Here is a 21178-nt window from a genome sequence, read left to right as displayed (position 1 = left end):
ACATTTGTCTCTATCTATAGATGATATAATACAAAATAGTATTAATACTTTAAAAAGTAAATTTGCTTACATGCCCATCTATATTTATTTGAAAGAACTAATAGAACATTACATATTTATACAGCAATGGTGTCTTATTTTCTCTCTCAAGTAATGATATGTGTTGAACCTATCTTTTTCCAAAAATCTTTGAAAATTAGAACCAGTTTCTTAAGCAGTGAAGAGCATAGTCCTTAAAAGTTATATTTGTCTATTAATATATAATTGATTGTAATTGAAATTTTTTAGGTAACTCTTAAAGACGATAATATATTTTGAGGTTTGTTCATAAACATTAGTGATCTTCCTTTATTAATTATATGATATTTACTCTCACCCCTGTTATAAGTAAGTCCTAAGAAATAAAACTCAAGTCAGTCCACTTTTCTTTTTATTAACAATGCTGCTCAAAGTTTTGCTATAAAATAAGATGAGCATTTTGTGAGGGTTGGAACAATGCATGGCCTCAAAATGTTCCCTGGACTCCCCTTCCCTTTATTCTCTTACATGCTTTTGGGGGATTCCGAAGAGCTTTTGTGGAAGATATATATCTGATTAGAAATTAAAACAAATATTTAAAACACTAAAATATAAAAGTACATACTCCGTTGCCTTCAGAGGGATGACATCATCATATGTCATGCAGCCTCTAGAAAATTCCACTGTGAGAAGATGAGACTGAAAAGTCAAATAACCTATTATTTTTATTATGAAATAGTTTTTACCTCCCAGACCTTCTGAAAAGGTCATGGGGTCCCTCCAGTAATTTTGAGAACTGCTATGATAGATAATTGAAAGACAACCAAATCTTTAATGGTAACATATTTGCATGTATTCAACTTTTGCAAAGCTCCTCCTAATGATGCTGTTTACAAAATTTGAGCCAATAGGAAAAAGTATGTGTGTGTATACAAACAGGCTAATTTTCTTTCTTGTCTCCAGTTATGGAAATTCTTGAAGCCCAATACTCCCCTGGAATCTCGGATTTCTAAGCAATGGTGTGAAATTGGTTTCCAAGGTGACGATCCTAAAACAGATTTTCGAGGAATGGGTCTTCTGGGACTATACAATTTGCAGTAAGTACAATAAATAATGGGTAAGCATTAAAGGATATTCTGGTCTCCTCATATTGGAATGACAAAATTGAGTTATTAGTTCCAAAAGCTACTTCCCAGAAGACCCCAAGAAAACATTCAATAAATACTTGTAATGCTTATTTTTTTGGTAGAAGCATGTTAATAAAAATCTTACCCTGTTTGTCATTTCACCCTCAAGCTCTAAAAAACATCAACATTACCTTACATTAACCTGAATGCCATTATCACACCTAACAAAATTAACAGTAATTATTTGATGTCATCTGTATCCAGTCCATATTCAAATTTTCCAGTTCTCTCAAAAATCTTTTTATAGCTGTTTTTTTTTTCTAATCCAGTTCCATACAAGATCTCTAAATTGCACTTAGTTGTTACGCCTCTCCAGACTTTTTAGATTAGAGTAGTCTCCTCTCTCTGCCCTCTCCTTTCCTCTCTCTGCCCTCTCCTTTTGCTCCCTTCGCCATATCATTAATTTGTGCAAGACTCCAAGTCCCATGGTATAGATTTGTCTGTTTACGTTTATACCCATCCCTTGTGTGTCCTGAAAATTGGAGATATTCAGAGGCTTGAATAAGTTCAGGTTGACATCACAGTGGGAGCCCTGCAGTGTTCCCACTCTCAGTCCTTTGCTGAGATGGATCAGAGTACTCACAGCTGATGACTCCATTATGAAATTCCCCATCAGCCATTTATCTATCCTCCTCCAGTAATCATTTCCTCCTCCAGTGATTTCCACTGAACCAATAATTAATTCTGCAAAAACTGTATTTTTTAATTGTTATTCTTCCTGTAGTTGTTGGCTAGAATTCTGTCAAAATTCACTTTTCTTTATCAACTATGGTTTTTGATTTCTCTAAAATCTAGGCAGAGCAGATGCTCACTAAATAAATTGCCAATTTTTAAAGTGAGAACTTGGTGCTCCAGTTCGCTTGTTTGGGAATTAGTTGTTATTCAACTAATTGGACTCATTACTTTTTTATGCTTAAATTGAGTCATTTGTGGCCATTATTTTTCACACCACAGGAAGTCCTTTTAAGTTGGTTCTTGGGTCCTTTGACCCTACCCTATTAGTGAGAATAGTGATGTATTTTTTTTAAGAAATTAAGCCTTAGTCATTTTTTAAATATTTTTTTTTTCAGTTACAGATGAAATACAATATTATATTGGTTTCAAGTGTGCAATATCATGATTAGACATTTACATAATTTACAAAGTAATCACCCCATTAAGTCTAATGTCCATCTGACACCATACATAATTATATTATTGACTATATTCCTTATGCTATTCTTTACATCCCTATGACTACTTCGTAACTACCTATTTGTGCTTCATAATCCCTTCCCCATTTTCACCCATCCCCCCAACCCCATGCGCATCTGGCAACCCTCAAAATGTTCTCTCTATCTATGAATTTGTTTCTGTTTGTTGTTCATTTATTTTGTTCTTTATATTCTACATGTAAGTGAAATCATATGGCATTTCTCTTTTGCTGTCTGACATAATGCACACAGCACAATATGCTCCAGGTCCATCCATGCCATGGCAAATGGCAAGAACCCATTCCCTTCCATAACTGAGCAATATTCCACTGTATACCACCTACTCTTTATCCACTCATCCATTGACAGACACCCAGGTGGCCTACACATCTTGGCCATTGTAAACAACCCTGCAGTGAACATATGGATGCACACGTCCCCTCAAAGTAACATTTTGAGTTTCTTCGGATAAATACCCAGAGATGGGATTACTGGTTCCTTCTTTGTCTTTTGTTAAAGCCTTTGTTTTAGCGTCTACTTTGTCTGGTGTAAATATTGCTACCCCAGCTTTTTTGTTTGTTTGTTTTCATTTTCATGAAATATCTTTTCCATCCCTTTACTTTCAGTCCATGTGTGTCTTTCAATGTGAAGTGAGTCACCTGTAGGCAGCATATGTAAGGGTCTTCTTATTTGTTCAGCCACCCTATGTTTTTTGATTGGAGCATTTAATCCAGTTATATTGACAGTAATTGTTGAGAGGTATGCAGTTATTGCCATTTTATTATTTATAGTTTTGACCTTTTTTTATTCTTCTTAAAGAAGTCCCTTTAAAATTTCATGTAATATTGGTTTGGTGGTGATAAAATCCTTTAGCTTATTGTCTGGAGAGCTCTTTATCTGTCCTTCGATTCTAAAGGATAGTTTTTCTGGATGGAGTAATCATAGTTGTAGGTCCTTGCTTTTCATCACTTTGAATATTTCATGCCAAGCCCTTGTGGCCTGTAAAGTTTCTGTTGAGAAATCAGCTGACATTCTTATGGGAGCTCCCTTGTAGACAACTGACTGCTTTTCTCTTGCTGCTTTTAAGATTCTCTCTTTGTCTTTAACCTTTGGCATTTTAATTATGATGTGTCTTGGTGTGGGCTTCTTTGGGTTCATCTTGTTTGGGACTCTCTGTGATTCCTGTGCTTATATGTCTATTTCCTTCACCAGGTTAGAAAGTTTTCTGTCATTATTTTTTCAAATAGGTTTTCAATTCCTTGCTCTCTCTCTTCTCCTTCTGGTACCTCTATGATATGAATGTTGGTACATTTGATATTGGCCCAGTGGTGCAGTCTCCCTGGTTACCTGAGCCGGTTACTACAGGTGTGACCCTTGTGTGGGTTGTGTGTGCCCTCATGTTGTAGTTGAACCATTTCTAGGCTTAGGGTTACTTAGCAAGAGGTACAGTGCACACTGAGGCCAGATGCTGCTTGTTTGGGTTTTGTGAACCTTTGAGAGATTTTGGAAAAGTCCACAACATGAACCAAGATAGGCTGTTTATATGGAAAAGCCATTAGAAGTGGCTTAGGTGGACCTGAAAGTTGGGTGGGGCAAGATCTCAGGGAATCACCGGGGTGGGGCAAATGATGTTAGCCAGGTTGGTGGATACTCTGATAGGGTGCCTGACTAAGTCTGCACCCTGGGAGGAGGGAGGGCTTCTGCCGGCCCTTCTGTCTGGGAGAAAGCTGCCCCTCCAGCTCTCACCCTGCAGCCAGACAATTTATTTCCTCCCTGTATGTCCCTGGTGTCTTTCAAGCTGCTGCCCCAGCACTGGAGTTCAGAGCAAGTAGGTCCGTCAATGACTGGGTTTTTGCATGGGCTCTTTAAGAGGAATGCCTGGGCTGCCCTCTGTCTCTAGCTGCCCTCTGTCTCACTCAGCTACAATCGCCACTGGTTTTCACAGCCAGAAGTTGTGGGGACTTCTCTTCCCAGCACTGGAACCCTGGGTAGGGGAAGCTGGTGTGGGGCTGGGACCCCTTTACTCCTCTGGGGAAATTTCCAAAGCCGAGACATTCCTCCCAATTTCTAACTGTCACATGCGAGTGTGGGACCAGCACATTTTGCATCTTCACCCCTCCTACCAGTCTCATGGTGAATTCTTCTGCATGTCCTTAGTTATAGAACTTCTGTTCAGCTAGCAGGCAATTCTCAGTGATGGGTATTCTGTAGTTTGGTTGTGATTTTGATGTGATCTTGAGAGGATGCAAGCACAGCGTTTACCTGCTCTTCAATCTTAACTAGAAAAATCTTTACTCAGTCATTTTTTTTATGGCACCCAATTTTCCCCCTAGATTGTTGCCTTTATTTTAAATTTAGGAAACGTTTTAAATGCTACATTATTATGTAATGTGAATGAATAAAAAGTAAAGTTTGATGACAAAAGTAGTGTTACAAATAAGTGGGTAAAGGAAGAGCTTTTGAGTAAGTAGAGCTGGGACAATTGCCCTTCCATTTAGGAAAAAGATAAAAATTAAATCTCTCCCTCTCCTCAGTGGCATAAACTGTAAAAGAAAAATCAATAAATTCCACACATTAAAATAGAAAACTTCCATAAGATAAGCTACCATACATAAAGTGAAAAGATAGGCCAAGACTGACACATAAGTGATCAAGGATCCATATCCTGGACTATATTATTCTCTGAAGGGTTATTTGTCTTATTTATTTGAGGATATTTTTAGATATACTGGACCAATAAATATAAACAGGCAAGACATGAAAGAGGAAACATAAATGACTAACAAAAATATGAAAAGAAACTCAATTTCATTAATAATCATGGCCATGTGTATCAAATTTGCTGACTTCAGTTTGAAATTTTCTGAGAGGAAATTCAAGAGCTTGTTTTATCCTTTAGATTTATGCAGGAAATATATTCATGTCATATTAAATAATATGTGCTATAGGTTTATTTTCAATTTGTTATGAAGTACTATTTATGACTTATTATTTAGAATCTGTGAGCTTTTTGTATTTATTAGGAAACTTCATTGCCCCTTTCTCCCCAGAACAAAATTTTATTTTTAATATCGCTAAGCTCTGTATTTTCCATTCACCCAGAATTCAAATACCCCATGAATATTCTCCAAGGAAAATGTATTTGAAATGCATCCTCTATCACTTCCTTCAGTCATTTCCTTTCTGTGCCCTTTGGCTGTCACAGTCCCTCACCATGTCCCTTCATCCAGGCTTTTCTGCCTTCAGAGGGGCCTCTGCCTATAACCCCTTTTAATAAGAATATCTTTGGCTCTGTGGGGAATGGCAAAGTTCACAATTAAATTTCCAAACCTACTGGAATCATTCTTAAATCTTTGCTTTACAGCTAGCCTATTTTACTGTCATTATATTTGGGAAATTCTATTTTGGAAAGCTGTTCTCTGGAGGAGCTGAAGCAAGTGATAATCTTATGCTGGTGTCCATTTCTGAATTCAAAATGGCCTCAAATTGGATTAAAATGATGTATTCAACATGTATGGAGTTATGGTTTTCTTTCCCTCCAACTGCAGGTATTTTGCGGAAAGGGATGCTACAGCAGCTCAGCAGGTCCTCTGTGACTCTCTTCATCCAAAATGCAGGTAATTGTTGAAAATAAATGGGAGGAGAACTCACTGGGTGGTGAGCACACAATGTGATATATAGATAATGTATTATAGAATTGTACACTTGAAACCTATGTAATTTTACTAACCATTGTTACCCCAATGAATTTAATTTTTTTCAAAGTTGATTAGGCTCTATGGATGAGGTAGAATTAACTTCATCTCCTACATGAATCTGTTCATGAGATTCTCAGGAGAGTCAGCCCACCAGAAATGAGGCTTAAAGCTCTTTCAACCAAACCCTTTTGACCAATGTTGAATAGGACAGTTAAAACGTCAGGTACTTATTATGGGATTGAGGATGTAAAGTGGCATGATTCAAGTGAGATATGTATTTAAAGGGACTGATAATGTCACTGGTGTCCAGGAAGACTGAGGAGGTAGGCATTAGAAGGAGAAAGGAGGGTTTGGAAAAGAGTGCAGAGACAAGGGAGCAGGATGAGGTAATAGAAGGGAGAATGGAAGGCATGACATCAGGGGTTAGCTGAAAGAGTCTGGAATTGCTGAGGCTTTTTTTTTTTTTTTTAAATAAAATTCTAGATTCTAAATTATTTGCATTTTCATTTACCTTTCTAAATTTTTTTCTTTAACTGATTACATGAAGGGATGTCACTAAAGAGGAAATAAGGTATTTTTTCTTTGCTTTTGTGTTTTGTTGCTTTTATTTTAGAATAAGTATGGGCAATAATTTTTAAAGAAATATTATATAAATTCATGAAAACTTTTCAAAAAGCAAATATTTCCCAATGTTTTATTGAATATAGTGTATTATATTTGGCCTGTTTCAGTGAGAGAAATAACAGACTAGACCAACCTGATAGAAAATGTCAAAGAGCCTTTCTGCAGCCATTACTATACCTAGTTAGAGAAACATTTTAAACACTTCATCTAAAACCTGAACACATCACCACATATGCTTTAACCCCATCTACTCCCTAGAAAAGGACATTTTATTTGAGAATTCTTTTGCACAGAGAAAATTTGCTCTTCTATTAATGTATTTCTAATTTTGTTATTAAACATAGTAATATGGAGATATGCTTTAATCACTCTTATTATAAGTTCTGCTATTTTGCAATCATGGTTTTGTTTCACTTTTTTCTCTTCAGCATGGCAAGTTCCTTGTTAGTGTTCATGTTTGCTAAATAAGTCCAAAATTGTATCATACCATTCTCAAAATTCAGAAGCAGGTTGACTTTGGGGTCCACCTCCCACCTTACTATTATACTTATTCTAGCTTCTGTTGACTAAGGTTTATTAAATTAAACTATACTTGTCAAATTTATATTTATACTCTTTTATAAGATTAAATTTTTATTTTATTTATCTTTTATTTATTTTGGAAAAACACTAAAATCACTTAGCTCTTTCTTGGTGTAGTATATAGTTAAAATTGAGCTATTTTAATTTTTAACTACATTTTCTGAATTGCATAATACTGTAATATAGAGACTCTTGAACTCCCTCTAATTAAAATTGGCTGGGGAGTCTGTGTGCACTTTCCCAAAGGAGCATCATCCATGAAGACATGAATCCTCCATGGTTTTGGGCAAGTGACAATAAGCTTAAAATGTTTCTTGATTAACCAGTGAAAGGGGATTAATTTTGTCTACCAGCCATTCTCAGAGAAAAGTTTTATAGTCTTATCTCCTGTGTCAGCTGTCAGAGAGTAAGTATTTGAGGGTTTGTGTGATTACTCCTATTTAAAGAGAGGCTAGCACATGTGTGCACATGCACACACACACAGGCATGTAGATAAAACTATCATGCTTTCGTCCTTCAAGCTACTATAAAATTGACTAGATGAAGTTCAAGTATTGGTGGTACATGTCACTGAATCCATATCAGAATGTATTGAAAATATTACTTTACCAATGTCTGAAAGAAGTATATATTGACTAATTGTGATATCAACATAGGTGCTGTCAGGCCCTGACTATTTCAGGTATTCAACAAGAAGAAGTCAATATATACTAAGGAAAGCTCTTTCTTGTCTATCCTTCAGCAAGCATTATTCATTATTGCTCTTATAAATATCCATTCTGAAGTAACTTGAAGGATAAAAGTAGATTCAAGTTTAAAAAGAGAATTTTGACTGTTAGTTTTTAATTTGGTTGGTTGGTGTGTGTTTGTGTGTGTGCGTTTCCTGGAGAGAGGGATTCATTCTTTTGGGGCCAGGTTATCCAATAGGTAATCAAATGAGTGGAGGTCGATTGACCTTTTCTTATATTATCAATGCAGATAGAGATTTAATATAACAAATATGGAGATATTATGTATTTATAAAGTTTTGTTGAAGAGAAAATGGGTACTTATAAACTCATTTATACAAAGTTTCTTAAATTTCACATGCAACTCATTTTAGTTTGGATATGAGTCTTTTAAGGTAAAAATCTTCTGATGCCTCTTTGGCTGGTTGGTTTGTTGTTACTTGGCAGTTACACTTTACAAAGAGGTGGCATATTTTAACATGAATTAAAGACAGTTACTTTGAATTGTAGCTAGTCACTCACAGAGTAGAAAGTACATATAGTCAAATATCAGCTTTGCATTGTGTTTTTGTGGTCTTGTGCCGTGTGTATTACATGTGTGTCTTTTTGTGTAGTGTTTGCTGTGTATTGTAGAGAACTCCCCTTTCTCCTACTTAATAGATGGAAGCTAAATGTTCATAATAACTCCAGTTTTTAAATTTCATGTAGTTCAAATGCTAACCACATTTTTTAGTGTGAAACAATTAATGAAGGTCCTATTAACCACAAGGAAGAATGGGTATGGTTCCTGCCTATAAGACATTAGCAGTACTGGCGGGGATGCAGGGATGGATATGCAAGTACACAAAGTAATAGAACACAAGGCAATATTTTCAGAATGCTTCTATGATAGAACCCTTTCTTCAAACAGTCTTATTCAGAAGCTCAAGTAATAAAATGGGTTAAAAGCGGGACTGTCTTGGCTTAGCCAGAGGAAGCATCATAGCATTTATTGAAACAGATTTTTTTAAATCTACGTAGTATTCCTTCATCCCTCCCTTCTTCAATTTCTCTCTTCCTCCCTCCCTCCCTCCCTTCCCTCCTTTCTTTTATTCACTAACTCAATCATTTAATTATCAATAAATACTTATTTAACATCTACTATGTGCCACACATCACAAATAAGGCAAAGTAGGATAAATGCCATGAGATAAAACCAAACAAAATGCAGTGGAGTGAGATGGCATTTAGAGGAAAGAGATACCAGACCTTTGTATTCATGGAGGAAATGTTGCTTGATAACTAATGATAGTTAAAAGAGTATCAATGTTTGGCCTTTAGGGCTGCCTCCCACTACTGTAATAAAGTGAACAGGGGATAAGTAGCATGGCTTTAAATAATTCCATTTCTGAGTTCCTTGTAAATTGTATTGTGGCTTTTTCATTGATAAATTTAAATTGATTAATGTTTGATAACTGAGTTACGTATGTCTCTGAATCTAGTTAACAGTTTTAACATAAACATTAAAGGAGAACAAGTACCAATTAGAGATTAAATTTTATTTATTTATTCATTCATTAATTCATTCATTTATTCATTCATTCAGCAAATTCAGCAAAGCAGAATGGGAGAAGAAAAGGATGGATAAAGCAATTGGGTGAGTGTGGGATTTCATAATAAAGATTGTCAGCCTGAATCAGAACAAAAGTATCGAAGAACACTGTGCAAGATGACAAGGATGAAAACCTAATTGTTTTGATGCAAATATGTAATCCAGTTGAATTTGTAAAAGGACCTGTTTATATCTTTTTGGATATATTTGTGGTGATTATATGATACTACTTAGCATATGATTAACTGAAAAGGTTTAGAAAGTTATAACTATATGGAAATTATTTTTAGAAATTATCATTTAGAGTTGTATATGGTAGTTTTCTTTTAAGAATTTCTATCAAGTATCAGGCTATTAGATAAAAATATTATTCTGAAGTTTTTTTATAATGCCCATTTCATTAAAAATATTTCTGAACAGAGAACTCTTTCTTTTAAATGTGCTGGATTTATATTACCAGATAGGACTTAATAATTGTTTCATTTAACTTTTGATAGACATGTAGAAAAGGGGCTAGAGAATATACCCTCAGTGTTAGGATACTTATTTAAATTTTTCCTTACTTTAGAAGTGATATTTGATTTATTATAGAAAATTTAGAAAATATAGGAAAGTAAACAAAAAACCCCGAATTTTATTACTCTAACATACCCATATTTATATTTAATAGCATTTCATTCTGTCCTGCTTTCTGTGCACATTTGTGTACATGTAGTAAAACTTGGCTTGTTCTATACGTAAGGTTTTATATCCTGTTTAAATAGTCTTTAGGAATATAGTTTTTATTGGCTGAATATATTATATGAGACTGCTATAATTTATATCACCAGTCACCTTTTTTAGGATATTGGAATAGTTTCCATGTTTTTACTGTTATGAATAATGTTGTAATGAATATCATTACATATAAAGCTTTGTCAATTTTTTACTTTTTTTCTCCTATATATTTGGAAATGGAATTACCAAGTCAAAGCATAAGATCTCTCAATTCTCTTGTATACATTATTGAATTTTTCTGGTATATCACTAAATTCAGAGTTTTGAGAAGGTAAAAAAGGAAGGGCAACCTGCCACTCTAATAATTTAATCGTCATTTAAAAATCATATTATCACATTTTTAACTTATCTTTCATATGTGACATAAAATTGGTTTTCTGGTTTACACTTTACAGGTACTCATTTGCAATTGTGGGCATCAATATAACTGACCTGGCATATAATCTACTGGTGAGCGGAGCTCTGAAAACTCATTTCTACAACATTGCCCCAGAAGCTCCAACATTGTCTCACTTCCAGCAAACATTCTGTAAGTGTCCTGTTGCTTAATTATCAATGTAAGTTTATATAGAACACTCTAGAGAAGGATTAAACCTGAGATTTCTTTGTGATGTGGTTGCTTTGGGGTCTTTGAACTTCCTACGTTTGGTTTTGATTTTTTTTGTTGTTGTTTTTCTCATTAGAAAACCTATGCTTACATTTTTAAGCATTGTAGATTTTTTCTCTTTCCCGGCCCTTGCATTATATCCAATATATCCACTTCTGGTCTGACTTAAGTGTCTCTTTTACTATTGACAATACTGCTACCCTCTAAGAGTAGGTGCTAGTAAAGGGATGTATTGGTGACACTGAAGCAGAGCCTCAGACTGTCCTTCACTGAGGGGTATCCTTTGGGGTTGCAGCTGTGCTAATGTTTCAGAAAAGAAAGACCAAGACTATATGTAGAGCCTGGGAAGCTAGTCTCCATTCTGAGAGGCAGAATCCTAAAATCTAGCTGTATGTCATTATGATGATTGTGGGCCAGACACAAACTAGTTTGGAGGAACATGGAAAACTAGTCCACCAAGTCATCAAGCAACCCAGGCAACTTAAAGAAGAAATGTCATTTAAACCATGCTTACTGCACAGGGCCTTGTGCTGAGGCTTTCTGAGCAAGAACATTTCAAAGTTTTTCTTCCCCTTATGTTTCTTTCTGCTCTTAATTTGCTAAATAGGCCTGCCACTCTTTCTAAGTATGCTTAAGACACAGTATTTCACCCCAAATCCACCAAAGGGAGTACTGTTCCCCAGTTCATTTTTAAAATGCGACAAAGTCACAAATTAACAGAAGTTTATTTTATCTAAACTCCTAAATGAATAGTGATTATGTTATCTAGGATTTTCACTTCTTTTTTATCTGCTTAAGCAGGACTTCTGATTAAAGATGATATAATTAATGCATACATTATGCTCCCTTTTGAAATTTCACTTAATATAAAGGATTTTTCTGAGAAAGCATAAACCTTTAAGGACAGGAAAAATCAGAGACAAGGCAAGAAAAACTTCATTTTGAACACTAGAAGACAGATTAAGTAGTAACAGGTTGAGTAGTCCTAAGAGAGCAAATCTTAAATAAGTAGTGTGGAAAGGTAAGAAACAACCTGATTTATTCTATAAGACTCCCCAAAAGGTTCAGGAATTGGCAGCATTAGGTATCTCAGGAAATAAGGGTGGGGGTAAGCTTAAAAGTATGTTAAGAATCTCTTAGAGGCCCAAATCCCATTCCCCAGGAGACAGCAGAGGCTGATGAGTTATTCTCTAGAGAGGGGACCATAAAGGGCCTCTGGTCTTATGAGAATCAGGTACAATTGATGGCAAATCATACTGAAAGTGATGATGCAGACTGAGTCACCCAGGCTCCTTCTCCTACCCAGCTCCTATAATTTTGGCAGCCAGTCAAGATTGGCAGGGCCTTCTTTGGGGAATCTGAGCTGCCCAAGAGAAACGAGCTAAAGATGCTGATGTCTAGGTCTCCCCAGTGCAACAGCCCAGCCATATCACTCTACAGTCATGCTCATAGTCAACAAGCCCTACCTATGTGCTCAGAGCTTCCAATCAGCTTTAAGTCCAACTAGTTTTTTATTTAGTCAGAAATATTCACAGACAACCAAGGATTATCAGAGGTCTGCGTGTGATGGTTAAAGACATATCCTCAAATTCTTTGACACTCCTTCCACTAAGAGGTAAGGTTTACTTGTCCCTCTCAGCCGTTGAATTGGGTTGACCAATTAGTTGACCAATAGAGAATAGCAGAATTCACACTATGTGACTTCCAAGACTAGATCAGAAAAGACTTTTGCCTGGTTCTCTGGGACTGAGCTGCCTTTGGAGGCATGAGCCACCACGTAAGGGATCCAATTCCTCCATGTTGTGGAGCAGCCATATGTAGGTGATCTCACTGACAGTTCCAGATGAGGTCACAACTGATAGCCAGTACCCACCGCCAGACATGTGAGTGAAAATGCCTCCAAGTGGTTCCTGTCACCAGTTGTCAAGTTACCCCCAACTGTCAGGTCTTCCCAGTTGAGACTCTGGACATTGTGGAACCAACCTTCCTATGGCATTTCTGAATTCCTAACCCACTGAATTAATGATTATATTAAAGTGGTTGTTTTAAACCTATGGATTTTGAAATAATTTCTTAAGCAGCACTAGATAACAAGACTAGTAAGAAAAGCCTCAAGCAGGAAAGAGAGTGCAAAACAAGCAGAAATAAAGCCACTAGAAGCAAATAAAAACTATACAGGGAGAAGAAAACTTCAAAAATATGTGTCATTAATATCCACAAAGAGATGAGAGAAGAAATTGCAATTATGAAATAAGAACAAGATGCATTCAGAAAACAAAAGACTGCTCTTAGAAATTAAAAATCGGGTAGCAGAAATGAAATCTCTAGGAAGGATTGGCAAATAAAGCTGAAAACTCTCTCAGAGAGTAGAACAAAAGTATACATGTAATATAGAAAATAAAGGAAGTCTTATAGCTGAATAATAGCAGTGCCAGAAAAAGAACTGAGGGGAGGGAATCAAAGAAATAAATCAAGCAAAATTTCCAGAACTAAAGGATGAGTTTTTATATTTAAACTAATAAGAACCACCATAGTAAATTAAAATAGATTCTCACACCAAGATCCACATCATTGTGAAATTTTATACCAGAAAGAGATGATTCTAAAAATTTCCAAAGCTGTCATATAAAGAATTGAGAATCAAGATGATATTGGATTTCTCAACATCAACATTATATTCTAGAAGATAGTGAAATAATGTCTTCAAAAATTTAAGAGAATATTTTTAAAACCCAAAAGAATATGATTTCCAATATAGAATTATATATTCTGTATAATTCCAGCCTAACTTACCAACTAAGTGTGGGAGTAGAATAAAGACATTCTTTAAATGCAAGGTCTTAAACATTTTATTTCCTTGTACCTTTATCAGGAAGCTCCTAAAGGATATGTTTCCACAAAATAAAAGAGTAATCCTAAAAGAAATAAATGGTGTCAAGAAAGCAGGAAACCTGTCATAGGAGAGAAATGAAGAGAATCTTCAGGAGGAAGGTGAAGGAAAAGTCCAAGATGATATTTATGTATTTGGCTGAAAATAATAAATCCAGATTTCAGTAGGTCAGAAGGCTTTGGGAAAGACTCTTTGAAGAATATGAAATTGATGGACTATCTACCATGTTTGAACACATTTAAAGGACACCAGCTTACTTTGAGGATAGTTTAGGGTTAAATTAAGTAAATGGAAGTTAAGTAAATAAATAAAGAGGGTAGTTAATACCAGGTAAAGAAAATTGTTAGAAAATATGTGATAATGTGGTTGTAATGGGTGAAAAGGAGCTAAATCTTTATCTTCTATAAAGGGAAGTCAAAAAAATCAAGTAACGGAAAATATGCATTTAGAGCTATGATGGTCAGTAATTAAAAGAAATTGAAAGAGTTGAAATGGTGCTTTCTTTAGGGAAGAAGGAATTAGGGCAGGAGGTACTGCTGTTTTGGGGGGATGGGGGGAGTGGTTGTAAGAAGACTTGTTAAGCTATTTGATTTTAAACTATGTGCATGTGTAACTTATATAAAAATACAGAGCAAATTTTAAAATATATACACTGTATGACATGTTAATGGAGATTGGAAGTTCCATACATATGTGACTGCAGCTCCTACTTTGACAACTGGATGGTTATACTTACCCCTATAACACTCTGACCATTTCCAACAATATTATTGAGGTTTTACTACAGATCAGGTTCTGACTGAGGAAGACAGACATATAAGCAAATAATTAAAATGTAGTGGGAAGAATTTTGTGATTGAGGAAGGCCTTTTTAAAATTGAAAAGGCCTATTGCTGGCATAGCTCACTCAGTCTGGAAGTCAGGGAAAGCGCCCCAAAGCAAAGGCCACTTTCCATGAGACCTGAAGGATGAGTGGCAGGAAATAAGGAAATGATGGCTGAGTGGTCCAGCCAGAGGGAGTGACACAGGCAAAGGCCACAAGAGAGTATGGTGGATTCAAGGAGTAGAGCATAGGATTTGGGAGGGGAGGTGGCTAGAAATGACAGTTGGCTAGAAAAGAGCAGAGATGGGGGCGCATATCTTAAGAGCTTTGTAAGCCGTTTGAAAGAACACAAACATTAGATAAATAAGACCCCTTGTTCTGTTTCCCTACCCCTGGTATTTACCTTATTCTGTTTACCAGGCTCTTTAGGGAAGCAGTTTTGAGAGAATAGGACGAGTTTAGTTTTAGGCATACCAGAGATGAGTTCCTTTTGGGAAATCCACATGGAGCTGCACGGTGGGCATTCTAATGTAGGGCTCTGGAGCTCTGAACAAGGGCAAATTTGGGATTCATCAGCATTGAGAAGAAAATCAGAGCCACACAGTGTGGGAACTCTTACGGGAGAGAATCAAATTTAGAATCATAGCAATTGACATTTAAGGACAGGAGTGTTTGTTTCCTTCTCTGCTGTATACTCAGCACAGAACCTGGTAGAGTAGGTAGTAAATATTTGTTGGATGGATGGATGGATGGATGGATGGATGGATGGATGGATGGATGGATGGATGGATGGAGATAGATGGATAAATGGATGAGAGACGAAAATATTGGATGATGTCTTTTGTGGGAGAAAGAGAGTCTAGTTTCTCTGGAAAAATTTAGTCTTGGCCTGAACTGACATGCTTCCAAGAGAACCCTAGCCCAGGTGAGTAAGCATGCAATAGGATTATTTTTCGCAAGGCCCTCACCAGGTTTTGGAAACAGCAGCAATCCCCCTGTGGTTTGGGGTATGGGCAGAGGGACTCAGGCCTCTTTAGAGGAAGCAAACTGTGCGTTGAATTCATTGTTCCTCCATCAGACATGATCATTTCTGCACGTCTCCTCCGTAATATTCTTGCAATTACCTGTGTCCCAGCATATGTCTCTGCTGTCTGCTAACTGAATACAGTGAAGCAAAACCAGGACACATTCAAGCAAAAAATACTGTAGGCTTGGCTTGGGATGCCAAATTAATATTCAAAATAAATATTCCATCTAGGTAAAAGAATGTAAGAATATAATAGCGCTATCATTCTGACTTCATAGTGTTATTCAGTAAACACTACACTGCCAAGGCATATGCTACAAAAATTGCTTTCAGTTTAAAGCAACACTAAACACACAGCTCCACTGAAATGAAGTAAGGTTATGTGTAGGAGAAGGAAAGTACAATGGCCAGAAAAGGAAAAAGAATTATCTTTTCTTTGACCTTCAAAAGAAGGAACTATTCAGTAGGGGAAAGAACCAGAGGAAGAGAATACACTGGAAAAGGCAGCTAGCATAACAGTGGAAAATCAGCTGATTTCAGGTCCCAGCTTCCAGCTTCCAGCTTCCAGCAATAATCATGTCATTGTACCCCATTCAAATATCATTTCTAAGCCCAGCATCCTCATCTATAAAATGAAGGTATATCAGCATAACCTACCCCACAAAGCTGTTCTAAGAATTAAGTAAGAGACTATAAACAACAGCCTGGCCTCTCTTTCCTCCCTTTACTTTCCACGCCATTGTGTTAGCCTCCTCAGCAAACAAATAATCCTCTGAAATTGTCTACCAGGGTCCCTTTCTCCAAGAGACTGATAATTGGGGTGCATAGGAACTCTATCATTTCCTTGTAGCTTAACTTATTTGTTAATTGGCATATGGCCCAACTGACCAATTGGCCAAACAGATTTATGAACACTCTGTAATGCTATATAAATGAGTGGAGTTTTATGATTATAATATATACCCTGGAAGCCAAACCACCATTTCTGCATTTTGATTAAAATCATATTATATAGCCTCTAATTAATTTCCTGATGGGATAGAGAGAGTCCCAGGAAATCAGTCTGCAAGCTTCGTAGCTTGACTTTTGTAGCGTTAAGAAGAAGGATCCTGAGAATGGTGTCAGATTTTTAACCACCCCCACCTCTACTCTTATCCTAGCCTGTCTTTTAAACTTTTCAAAAAAACTTTTTTTTTTCTGTAATTGCATGTAAAGTAGAAAAATGGGGAATCCAAATGGATTGGCATTCTTCTAAAACTGTGCTCCACTAGGTCACCTTTAGGTGAGTTGCCAGTTTACCTGCACATTGTAGGAGAGTTAATATTTTTATGTACATTGTGAAAAAGTGAATTCTTCATTAAAAGATGGTTTTTCACAGTGCCTGTTTATTATTGTGAACAGTAAAGACCTTATCACTCATGAGATACTAATGAAATGCCTTTTATCCATCATAGATGATTTTAATGAAAGTGTTAGAAACCTGACTCTACATACAGAATAACTCAGGTGTCTTTATTTGAGCTCAGAGGCCAAGTCAGGAAAATTATGTGTGTGTTTTATATAGCAAAAGAAGAAGAAATTGTAATAAATGATTATAGATTTCATTTAGAAGCAAAAAAAAGTATAATGCTTAGAAAGAAGCCAAGGGAACTTAAAAAGAGGCCATTTTCTACACCAATGGTTGTCAAACTTTAGTGACATTATTGAGATTCCTCTTACTGAACTGTGATGTCTGGTTGAATCTGGGAGGGTCTGCATTTTTAGTAGGGACCCCCATACCATTCTTGGGATACGTTAGGAGTTTGCCCAATCACTGAGATGGTCAGATGATTGAATTGTTTTGTTTGAATAAGATACGGAGATTAGAGGAAACATGTTTCTGTTGGTGTGTACTGAAACAACCAGGAGGATGATAAACAGACTCCAAGTCATGTCATGTGAGAAACGGTGAGGAGAAATAGGGATGCTTAACCTGGAAAGAGAGATGCTCGGAACATAAAGGGCACTTCAAATACCTGAATTGGAGAAGCATTGAATTTGTTCCAAGACATACAAGGCAACATATTTTGGCTCAGTGTGAAGAAGAACCTTTTAAGAATTGGGTTCTTCATCCATGGAACAGGTCGGTGTTGTCATCAGAAGATGTTGCCTCAGAAAATCCAAGCATCAGATAGAACAGAGATGGATGGGATGACTCCTGGGGTCACTGACACCTCTGATCTGGGGCTTCTCTGATGTGGACAGGTTCCCCTGACAGTGACAGGGGACCCTGGCTTGGGTGGCCCAGAGGCATTTGGGTGAGGGTTGCTATGAGTCCCTATCAGAGATGTTAAAAGCAGTCATATGTTAACTTGTATTAACACAAATTAACACAATGTGTTAATGTGTGTGGAGGGCCCAAAGACAGTCCAATCCTAAAAGAAATGGAACAATCAACCACCCCAAAAAATAAAATAAATTCTCGCCTTGCCTCCCTTCGTCCTATAGTTGTAGAGAGACCACATACACTTAAAGATGTACAAACTTACTTAACAATGTAATGAATGAGTCCGCAGGTGAGTCTGTCAAAGTAACCAACATCTCAAAGAGTGTGTTGGGGGTGGGAGCAAAGATCTCTTCTAATTTTGTATTATAGTGAGATATGAATAAGGATTTTAAAATATCTGTTTATGGAACTATGTTAAATATTTTCTGTAAGTAGCTAGTTACCAGAAAAACAAAAGCTATTGTTTTTTTGTTTTGTTTTGTTTTGTTTTTACCATTAGAATTGAATATGTTTGTTCCCAAATTCTCTTCCCAAGCTCCCTGTCATCTCTGCTGCTCACTCCTTCCCCAGGAGGTGAAAGAGTAAGCCTCAAACTAGGTTTCTGGTTCCAGAATCTTTCCTCCCACTTTCTACTGTCTTCTAATGTTAAGACAGAAAAGCCTGTGTGATGTTTGGTTTTCTTTTTCTTTTAATTAGGATTATTTCTTCAAATACATTTTTTCTAATATATGTAGAGACATTTGAGCTTGCAATAGCTTTACTACATACAAAGATCTATTATTGTCTTTTTTGAAAAAGCTGTTCACATTTCCATTTTAAATGTGGTGGAGAAGGGGGCACAGTGGGGAAACAGAACATATTGGATAGATTCTCATATCAAATATGTAACATTTATTCTGAAAGTTTTCCCAATCCAGATCATTCATAGGTAACATTCGGGAGGCACAGAAGTATTTGAATATGAAATTAAGCTTCAGAGCAAGGAAGTCTTATTAACAATTTCATGTAGTTTAATGATCAGTCTGCATTGTTTAGAGTTGATTTACCATTTTTATTGTCTCATAATAGATTGTCATGACACATTTGTTTGATTTGTCAGGGTAATCGACAACTTTACTCAAATCAAATATCAAGAGAAAAAAGTCCGAGTGGAGTAGTCTTGAAAAATTCGAACATTATGTTAATTTAATCAGGAGGGCAAGGATGCAGTGGTCGCTGTCGGCCTTTCAGAATATGTTCCACATGTGATTCAGATATTCCCGAGATGACAGAATTGATTTGTATTCCTGCTTAAGAAGAGTGAGAATAATTCCAGGACCATTTGCAAAAATCTTGCAGATTAGTAGCTTTTACTGCACTGGTTTTGAAGAATAATTTTTAACAGTAGTATTTGCTGTGAAAAACTTTCGTTTAAATATTCTGATCTCGTCTTTGAGCTCTCATCTTTGCCGTTATTTGGCCTGACATCTCTTTCAACATTCAGGGTGATTTTGAATGTGATTCAGGGGTGTTTTTTTCTCCTGTATTCTTATCACTGTCTTATCACTAACAGGCTATTTGATGCACGAGTTTCATAAGTTTTGGATTGAAGAGGACCCCATGGACATAATGGAATTTAACCGTGTGAGGGAGAAATTCCGCAAGAGGATCATAAAGCAGCTGCAGAACCCAGAAATGGCGCTGTGCCCCCACTTTGCTGCCTCGGAAGGTTTAGTCAATATGTAGTCGCCTACACTGATTTTAATGGATACCGTGGAACACTGCCTCATTGTCGTGTTAGACTCCGCATAGGTCCCAGCTCACACACTGAATGCGCACAGTGGTTGTATGCATGCCTTTTGGTACAGTATTTTCATCTCTTGGTCATAATTACCTGATCCCCAGATACCACTATTTCTGGAGTATCTGTCATCCAGTGACTGCTCATATTGTGGCGTTATTCAGTGTTACATCCTGCCTTGACACCCAGGTGTGGATAGAGTTTTCTATTTTTTTAGATTGTTTTCCTCTCTCTCATAACTCAGCATTGACGAATTGTATTTCTCTAGCTGTATTTTGTATGTAAGAGATTTAGCTAAATATTGTTCTGTGGAAGCTTTTTAATTTATTGATATTTCATGACTATTGCTGCTAGCTTTCCGAGCCAGGTTCATGCTTGGGCCTCATTCCAATAAAGTACAAGACTTTAGAATAATAAAGACAGACAGACAGACACATGATAAGCCAAACCATTCCTGCAAACATAGCTGCGCTTCACAAACATGTAACAAGGCTTACAAGAAGCAAATTGAGGTAGGTGCTGTTTTTGTTTGAAGTACCGCAGAATTATATTGTAACTCACCCCCGGTTGCAATTCTGTCATAGTCATCCGGATATTGAATTACTTTATTTCCATAATTTCACGGGCTTGGATGCCTAAATATGTTTATGATGCTTGGAGCCTCAGAAAGGAAGTATGCACACTTCAATAGCTATAAAAGGTTTCTCACTGCCTGCCTCTTGCAGAACTCAGAGTTCTGCCCTGGCACTGTTCTGATCCAAGCATCTTTGCTTGGGGAACTGAATGCTGACTGGTTTGTTTTCTCTGTCAAGAGACAATATTAAAAACAATTTGCAAGAAAATGCGTTGCAAGAGAGGAACCTAAGCTATGTTATTTTGCAATATTTCTTGAAAATAACAACCTTATATCAATAGAACAAACTGCTTGGAAGGGGAAGAAGAACAAATCAGTCCAAAACTGCTAAAAAACCATTTTAAAAACCATAAATTAGTTTGGAATTATGATTGTAGTCTGTTGAATAGTATTTACCATGGCATTTCATACCCATGGTATTTTATACCTTCAATCAATTTTAGTATTATTAGGCATTTGTGTAATCACTTGCTTATTTAAATGAATTTTGAGTACTGCCTAACTGTCAGTTGTATGAATAAATTACATGTCATTCTACTGTAACGTATAGTGGATTTCATTTTAATATTTTTGTGCTCGTACACTTTCTGAATATGCAAATATGTGAGTGGGTAGAATGTCAAAGACAGACAACCTGGAGCTGAATATAAATCACGCCGTCGTTCAGAGTAACCAGGAATTAGAGTGTGTCATGTCTGAGAAGCTTCTTTATTTAACTGATTTTGAGGCCTGGTGGTGCTTTAATGAATGAAT

The 21178-nt window shown here is 36.5% G+C and overlaps 1 protein-coding gene across 4 annotated transcripts in view; it reads left to right on the top strand.

The window, feature by feature from the left end:
- ELMOD1 (ELMO domain containing 1) overlaps nucleotides 1-20968 on the top strand; it is a 68862-nt gene extending 47894 nt beyond the window's left edge. The window contains exons 7-13 of one of the 4 annotated variants that reach the window (XM_019715709.3): nucleotides 982-1115; nucleotides 5947-6015; nucleotides 6644-6667; nucleotides 8405-8425; nucleotides 9616-9666; nucleotides 10794-10927; nucleotides 19564-20968. In XM_019715709.3, coding sequence (XP_019571268.2) covers nucleotides 982-1115; nucleotides 5947-6015; nucleotides 6644-6667; nucleotides 8405-8425; nucleotides 9616-9666; nucleotides 10794-10927; nucleotides 19564-19736 — 606 coding nt within the window. In that variant the 3' untranslated portion in view covers nucleotides 19737-20968. The remainder of the gene's footprint in view (nucleotides 1-981; nucleotides 1116-5946; nucleotides 6016-6643; nucleotides 6668-8404; nucleotides 8426-9615; nucleotides 9667-10793; nucleotides 10928-19563) is intronic. The other 3 variants (XM_019715711.3, XM_019715710.3, XM_019715712.3) reach the window with 3 other exon arrangements.
- Nucleotides 20969-21178: the final 210 nt, after the last annotated feature.

This window comes from Rhinolophus sinicus, chromosome 14 (assembly GCF_057876585.1).
Source record: "Rhinolophus sinicus isolate RSI-liver-muscle chromosome 14, RSI-T2T, whole genome shotgun sequence".
Lineage (NCBI taxonomy): Eukaryota > Metazoa > Chordata > Mammalia > Chiroptera > Rhinolophidae > Rhinolophus > Rhinolophus sinicus.
This window is presented reverse-complemented; position numbering and strand designations above follow the sequence as displayed.